At 50.0% G+C, this 7,742-nt stretch overlaps 1 protein-coding gene across 1 annotated transcript; it reads right to left on the bottom strand.

Annotated features, from left to right (window-relative positions):
• Positions 1-5,486: 5,486 nt before the first annotated feature.
• On the bottom strand, positions 5,487-6,834 carry LOC123357011 (transcription factor jun-D-like). The gene has a single exon (XM_045000267.1). It carries the CDS (start codon positions 6,669-6,671, stop codon positions 5,487-5,489), a length of 1,185 nt encoding a protein of 394 aa, XP_044856202.1. The 5' UTR covers positions 6,672-6,834.
• Positions 6,835-7,742: the final 908 nt, after the last annotated feature.

The raw sequence follows: 7,742 nt of genomic DNA, 5'->3' as shown, positions 1-7,742 counted from the left end.
TAGGAATTTTAGGTATGCAGAATGTAATTGCTCAAGCTGTAATTCAACATCTGTGTCTTGACAAGACACCCCATGAGATCTTTACTGACATAGGCCATAGCTACACAAAAGGGACTACAGTGCAACATAGCTACAGCCCTGAAGCTATGCTGGCATAACCCATAGTGTGGATGGAGCCTACAGCACTGAAAGGGGTTTTTCCTGATGCTCTAGGTCCCTGAGTGACAGAAGCTAGGCTGACAGAAGGATTCTTCCATTAACCTAGTTGCATCTACACCAGAGGTTTGGTTGGCCTAACTATGAGCACTATACCTATGCCACCTACATTTTAAGTACCACTCAGAACATTGTCTTTATGCCTCTTCCGGCAGGTAGGACCTCCAACAGAACAGCGCATCCCAACAATGCACCGTGACATTAGTGCAGTACTGAACTGAGAGAGAAGAGTGCCATCTACTTATTTACCAGCATCACAGTTCAGTTAGTCTTTTCACTCATTTCCTTTTTAACTAAAGAACAGGGGGAAAAGAACTAGAACAACACACGTTCATTAGAATACCAATGGTGTTTGGATTCCACATCTGAGCTTGATGTTTATATCAAGAGTTTATATCAGAGGGGGAAAACCCATTACAGGAATCCTGTAACAACCATGCTGATGGGTCAGGCCAGCTGATGAAATTGGGCGATGTCACTACACAGTCTGAACGAGGAGTGAATTAAACAGCTCTTCTAGGAATGGAACCACAAATTACTAGCAGCGGAACAGGTTTTCCATACTCCAAGTCAGCGTGGGCAGTAGATCAGTTGCCCATAGCTCCCACCCCCTGCCCGAGGAAAGGAGGATTGAATAGGAATTTCTAACAACAAGTACTCCTCCCACCATCCATGGGATGTTGGGTTTAACACTAAATCAGAAGAATAAATGTCATCTAGTGAACCACCACCACCTTCCTGTAGCACCTAGACACAAAGAGATTCCAAACATAAGTACTAATTAAATACCATGGACCAATGCTTTTTAGTGCATTTAGTGCATAATATTTTTATATGCTAGATCTAAAGGAAGGTTTCCACTGCAATCAAATTTGCTGATGAGAAACACAAAATAGTAACACACAGGTAGAGTGACCATGAGAGATTGGACCTGTCTGGAAAACAGTGCAAGACTGACTGGTAGTGATGATAAATTGCAATATGAGAATCTTTTGCTTGAACAGTCTGTATCAGGAATGAGTGTGAAGAGATCAGATACAAGTCTAGCAGGATGGGTAACATTTTCAAAGTGATAAAGTCTCATTAAAAGTCAATATTGTACTGACTTTTAAAGAGAATTAGGCTTCTAAGTGCCTGTCACTTTTGAAAACAGGATGTAAGCACCCAAGTCACTTAAGTGATTTTGAAAATTTTACCAGATATCAGGGTCTAAAATGGCCTAATGAGACCATACTTGGTGCATCTGTTGTGTACTTTATTGGTTCTGCAAAAGCAGCAAAGAGTCCTGTGGCACCTTATAGACTAACAGACGTTTTGGAGCATGAGCTTTAGTGGGTGAATACCCACTTCGTCGGATGCCGAGGAATTGGGTATTCACCCATGAAAGCTCATGCTGCAAAACGTCTGTTAGTCTATAATGTGCCACAGGACTCTTTGCTGCTTTTACAGAACCAGACTAACACAGCTACCCCTCTGATACTTTATTGGTTCTGAAAATTCAGGAACAATGAAGAAAAACTAGGAGAAATACAAAAAGCAACCAAAATGATACAAGGATCAGATGACATGAAAGACTGAGGGAGCTATATATAATCTAAGAAGAACACTAGGGGAAATAACCAGGGTATTATAACATTTTAAAAGCTGGTCCGACAAGCAACAATGGACTGAAGTAAAGAAAGCTTAGGCTTAATATTACAAGCTAAAAAGAATGGTAGAAGAACAGACTTAAGGAGGTAGTCATAAAACCAACACTGCAGATATTCAAGATGAGGTCAGTAAGACTTTGATGAGAATAACGTGCCATGTAGCTCCACAAATTGCGGAGGTATCACTGGAGAAACCAAGTGATGTTTTGTAGCCCTAGTAGTGCTATGCTGGAGGGGGCTCCTCACTGGTCCCATGTTATAATTCTGCCACCATTTTGGAAGCAAGGTTGTGATTTCTCTTCGTGGAGCTCATCCCCTTCTCTAGATATTGGTGAAGTATCCCTATTGGAAATGATAGACAGTGCCTTTATTTAAAGCTGTATCTTTAAATACTTCTGAGGAGCAAATGGACTAGGTTAATAATAATTGGAGAGATACCTATCTCCTGGAACTGGAATGGACCTTGGAAGGTCATTGAGTCCAGCCCTCTGCCTTCACTAGCAGGACCAAGTACTGATTTTTGCCTCAGATCCCTAAGTGGCCCCCTTAAGGATTGAACTCACAACCCTGGGTTTAGCAGGCCAGTGCTCAAACCACTGAGCCATCCCCCCCCCACTCAGGGCTGGTCTACACTACGGGGGAAAATCGATATAAGATATGCAACTTCAGCTACATGAATAACGTAGCTGAAGTCGAAGTATCTTATATCAAAATACCTACCGTCCTCACGGCGCGGGATCGATGTCAGCGGCTCCCCATCTCAACTCCGCTATCGCCATTCGGGTTGGTGGAGTTCCGGAGTCGACAGGAATGTGTTCGGGGATCGATATATCGCGTCTAGATGAGACGCGATATATCGATCCCCGAGAAATCGATTGCTACCCGCCGATACGGCGGGTAGTGAAGACGTACCCTCAGATTGCAGTGTCAGGTGTTTTTCAACCTTTTCCTCGGGTACTGCTAGAAGGTCTTCACCCACTTCCCCCACTTTCATTTGAAACTACAGGAGTTGACCACTGTGCTGTATCATCAAAATACTTAGTATATTTTCCATTACTGAAGTAGGAACATTGCAAGTGCAGAGCACTCAATGCACGTTTGTTTACTAAGTAGGGTTACCTCCTTCCTTCATTATATAAAGCTTGTGTTTAAGTGTGAAAAATTAATCAATTCTCTACTTCCGCACCATCACCTTTGCAAATACATGCACAGTTTTTCCATGTACTAAGCACTGGTTCATTTTTAAACACATTGTGCCACAGATTTGGCACATTATTACTGGTTGAATTCTATTAGTGTGGTGAAACTGAACGCTTAGCAAAACATCTTTACGTTGTATTTACTTCGTCAGAATTAAGCAGCATTGCATTTGTTCGCTAGTATTTCTAATACACAATTCTTAGGACAGAAGAAGGGAGTTTTAGGCTATCGTTGAAATCATTCATTTTGGCTCTGGCTATGCTACAACTTTACTCAGTTTTTAAATGATTAACGTGGTTTGCATCTCCACTACTCATTGAAATCATCTGTGCTAAGTGTGTGTCCCAGGCCTGACAAGGTGAAGCCTCACACAGTTTACATTTACAGCTATGCTATTTTAAATTAACCCGCTCACAAGTAAAAAACATTGTATTCATATCAATTCCCCTTCATGCATTTGAAAGCATAGCTGAAGTCGCTTTCAGAAGAGGACATGGATGATATAAAACAGTTACGGAATTCGTTTAATTGATCATGCTTATAAAACAAACTATATCAATTAAGATATTTTCAAAGACTATGCTGGGCCCCATCCTGCAACTGGATCTGCTCATGCTGAGCTCCACTGACTTCAGCAGTTTGGAGTATGGGCAGATCCAGGATCAGGGCCTAAGCAAAGACAGGGTTTCTTGTTGAGTGAACCTTTAGAGTTCATGCTGAAAGTGAAAATGTAATTGTACCAAGCCACAAGACTGAATAAACCTTGATTTGCAGAAGTGCTCAAAACATGCATATCAAAGGGTAGTAAAAAAGCAAAATCTGCCCATAACATGGTCTTTGCTATTTATCCAGAGAATCCCAAAAAGCAAGGATTAAGTCTAAGCAGAGAAAACCATTCCTTTCCTATCCCCTATTAGTAAAATCTCGGCAAAAATAAATAAATCACAACAGACTCTTCCACCCAGAAACTCATCTCACATTCTGACTTTTGACTCTTCCTCTCCCTAAACAACTAGAAAAATGTCTTTAGAATAAAATAGAACAAGAAAATATTATTTACATATTTCTTCTGAAAAAATAAATCTAGTTCTCCATTATGTTTTTATGATTTATTCAAACATAATACAATGGAGTTACCATAATAACTGTTAGAGCTAAAAAACAATCTGAGCCCTTTTCTGGGTAGCATTGAATTGCTACTATACCCCATAAACAGCAAGCAGAACTGGAATGTGCACAGTGAAAGAAAAGGCATAAATGACACTCTTCTGCCAAATTAATTTCTTCCACTAGTATGCGTTTGCTATAAAAATAAAGTTTAGGTGACATCCAAAAAGTTTCAAAGTTTCAATAAATAAATATATATACCAATGCTCCAAGTTTGCACTAGCACAAGAAATAATATGGAGCTTATGATCTATAAGAGTATTTTCTTACAGTTGAATCTGTAATTAAATATGGTTCATTCTAACCTGTTACCTGGCAGAATCTCTATCAACTAAGGCTAGATTTTAAAACCAGACCCATTCAAGTGCTTTACTTGCATGTCTTAACTGCCAGCTGCAAATTAAAAGCTACTCTGCAGCAAAACAATCTTTTTTTAAAAAATTCCTCTCAATACCAAGAAATACCATAGCCACATTTTGTTTTATATACACACACTTTTTAAAAAAATGTATAATTTTAGCTTCTTTTCAAGCTCTGAATAAACATATTGAACCATCACTACACACTATATTAAGGTGTATTGGGAATTACGCCTTTTGCAGGGAAATAAAGTTGACTTTCTGTAAACGGGTAATTTTAGTTCTGAACTCTTTACAGATCTCTCAAGTTCTTCACTGGAACTTTGAAAAACAACGCCCACTCTTCACTTTGAAGTGTAGGAATTTCTCTTGAAGTCAGCTTTAAAAGTTAAATACCCAATATAGAAATCTTTTGTACTCAGTGCAACATAAATATACCTTACAAGACATTTACTACCCGACTTCTGTACTTTGCTTCCTTTCCAGGCATCAATAAATAAAGACGGACCTTCAATCTAGGTACTTAAAATTCTCTATTGGTCAATAATCCCTAACCTTTGAATCCCTATTTTTTTCCCTGCAATGTTCTAGTGCTACCCCCACAATCAAATCCCCAACCGACTCCGGAATATTTGAAGACGACTCTGGAAACTCGACGATCTTTCGTTCGCCGCCGCCGCGGCAGCGCCTGGGGCCGGTGGCCTCTGGCTCCTCCCCGGCAGGGGGGCACGCGAGACTCGCACGTGTTTTCGGGGCCGCTCCCGTCCCCGGCTCCGCTTTCAGTCTCCGGGCAGCGACGAGTGCACGTTTCTGAGGCGCGGGGCTGGGCCCGGGCCCCCTCGGTCTCGGCTGGGCCCCTCTCCCGGGCAGTCTCTGTCCCGCTCCGGCCGCGGCTTCAGCAGGCGCTGGTCTCCGGCGCGGCGGGCTCGGCGGCGCCCTCTGGCGGCGGGGCGGGCGCGCCCGCGGCGCTGATGTGGCAGCCGCTGGAGAGGTGGCTGCGGACGCGGCCCTGCAGCTGGGTGACCTGGGCCCGCAGGAGGCTGGCGGTGGCGGCCAGCTCGGCGTTCTGCCCCTTCAGCGCCTTCACCTTCTCCTCCAGCCGCGCGATCCGCTCCAGCTTCCGCCGCCGGCACTTGGAGGCCGCGATGCGGTTCCGCAGCCGCTTGCGCTCGGCCTTCAGCCGCTCCTGGCTCTCCGCGTCCAGCGGCGACAGCGAGGGCGGCGTCGGGGCGCTGCTGCCCGCCTCGCCCGGCGGAGGCGCCTCGGGCACAGTCTGCGGCTCCTCCAGGGCCCTGGCGGCGCCGGGAGCGGGGAGGCGGCCGCTGCCCAGCCCCGGCGGGGCGGGGGCGGGGAAGGGCAGGCCCGGCGGGGCGGCGGAGTAGGCGCCGCCCGCGGGGCTGAGCGGCCCGGCCGGGTTGAAGCTGCCGAGGGTGGTGTAGACGGCGGGCGGGTCGGCGGCGGGCCGGCAGGGCCCCGGGGAGAGCGGCGCCCCCAGCAGCTGGTTCTGCTTGTGCAGGTCGGCCAGGGCCTTGACGAAGCCGTCGGCGAATCCCTCCTGCTCCTGCGTCACCTGCTGGCGGTAGAGGAAGGGCCCGGCCGCGGGGGGCGGGGCGGCGGCGGGGCAGGGGCTGGCGGGGCCCAGGCCGGGGCTGCCTTGGATCAGCAGCTGCTCCAGGTCCGCCGCGGGCGGCAGCTTCAGCAGCGGCAGCTCCGCAGGGGACCCGGCCGCCAACAGAGCCGCCTCCGGGCCGCCCCTGCCGCCGGCTCCTCCCCCCGCTGCCGAGCCCGGGGGCGCCGCGGCGGGGATGAGCCTGAGCGCCGCGCCGCTCCGGGTGCCGCCGGGCGGCCGCAGTGTGTAGGACCCCGGCAGCGCCGAGGGGGAGGCGGCCGCCCCCGCCGCCATCTCCCGCTTCTTACCGGCCCCGAGCAGCAGCTTGTGCCCCGCCGCCTCCACCCCTGCGCCGGGGCCGCTGCCGAAGCCGGGGAGCGGCACGAAGTCGGGCAGCAGCTCCAGCCCCTCCTCGGGGTAGAACGGGGCCTCCATCTTCACCGCCGCCCGGCCGCTGCGGCCGCCGCTCATCCTGCCCCCCCGGCCGGCCAAGGGGGCCGCCCCGCCTCCGGCCGGAGCGGGCGCAAGGGGACCCCCCGCGGGGACTGGTCGCTCGCCTGGGAGGTCGGGGGGCCCCCGCCCGCCTCAGCCCGGCACCCAGGGGAAGGAGATCCAGAGCCGCATGCACGGCAGGGAGGTGGGCTGCCTGCGCCCGGGGCGCCCAGGCTCTGCTCCGCGCGATGTCCGCGATGGGGGGCGGGGGCGGCCTCACCCCTGGCAGGCAGGTCGGCTCCCACCGGGGGCAGCTGCAGCCTCCTCCGCCGCCCAGGGCTCCGCGCCTTCGGCTTGTGGCATTTACTGAAACTCCTACAGGGGAACTGATGTCAAACCCCCTCCTAGCAGCAGCGCCGCCTTCGCGCCCGCTCTCTCCGCCCCTCCGGCGGCCGCGGCTCTCTCCCTCCCGCCTGGGCATGGGAGCGCACACAGCTCCGCGCTGGCAGCTGCCCACACAGCCGCCCACGCACGCTCCCTTGCTGCGGGCTGATCAGCTCTGCCAGCTGGGAAAGGGGTTTTGGCAGCGCGCTACCCCTTGGTGAGAGCTGTGGGCGTGTGTGGTGGGGAGGGGGGGTCATTATTAACGATCGCTCTTCATCTCCTTCCTTGCACACAGAAGCAGGGGCTTGTCCTGCTCTTCGCGTTATCCCACCGGCTGTAACGCCCAGCTTCCCGAACCAGTCTTTAGCTTGACCTGTTTGCATCCCTCTAGACTACTAGGGAGAGGCACGGGGAACAGACTGACCCAGTAACGCAGCGGAGGGGATTGTATACAGTGCAGCGTTTATGGGGGAGGACAAGGGATGAAATCATCACCCCGTAAGCTGACTTTCTCTTAGCATACTTTCTGCGTAGTAGTCTGCAAAGGGAATGCGCAGGTTGCATAATTAAGCACTGAAAAATCAGGAAGTACCGAATTGAAAGTTCCACCTGCAACCCTAACTGTGCCTCATTAGCCTGCCTTCTGACACCATCTTTCATTGCCTGGTTTCTTGTGTCTCAGCTAACACAGCAGAACATCCTTACCGTTTTCTAATGACCTTGTAA

This window comes from Mauremys mutica, unplaced genomic scaffold (genome assembly GCF_020497125.1).
Source record: "Mauremys mutica isolate MM-2020 ecotype Southern unplaced genomic scaffold, ASM2049712v1 000202F_np12_subseq_1:126871_obj, whole genome shotgun sequence".
Taxonomy (NCBI): Eukaryota; Metazoa; Chordata; order Testudines; family Geoemydidae; genus Mauremys; species Mauremys mutica.
Note: the sequence above shows the minus strand (reverse complement) of the source record. Positions and strands in the feature narration are given on the sequence as shown.

What these genes read in the sequence shown, in the direction of transcription:
- LOC123357011 (XM_045000267.1), bottom strand. Translation starts at nt 6,671, where the DNA reads ATGAGCGGCGGCCGCAGCGGCCGGGCGGCGGTGAAGATGGAGGCCCCG.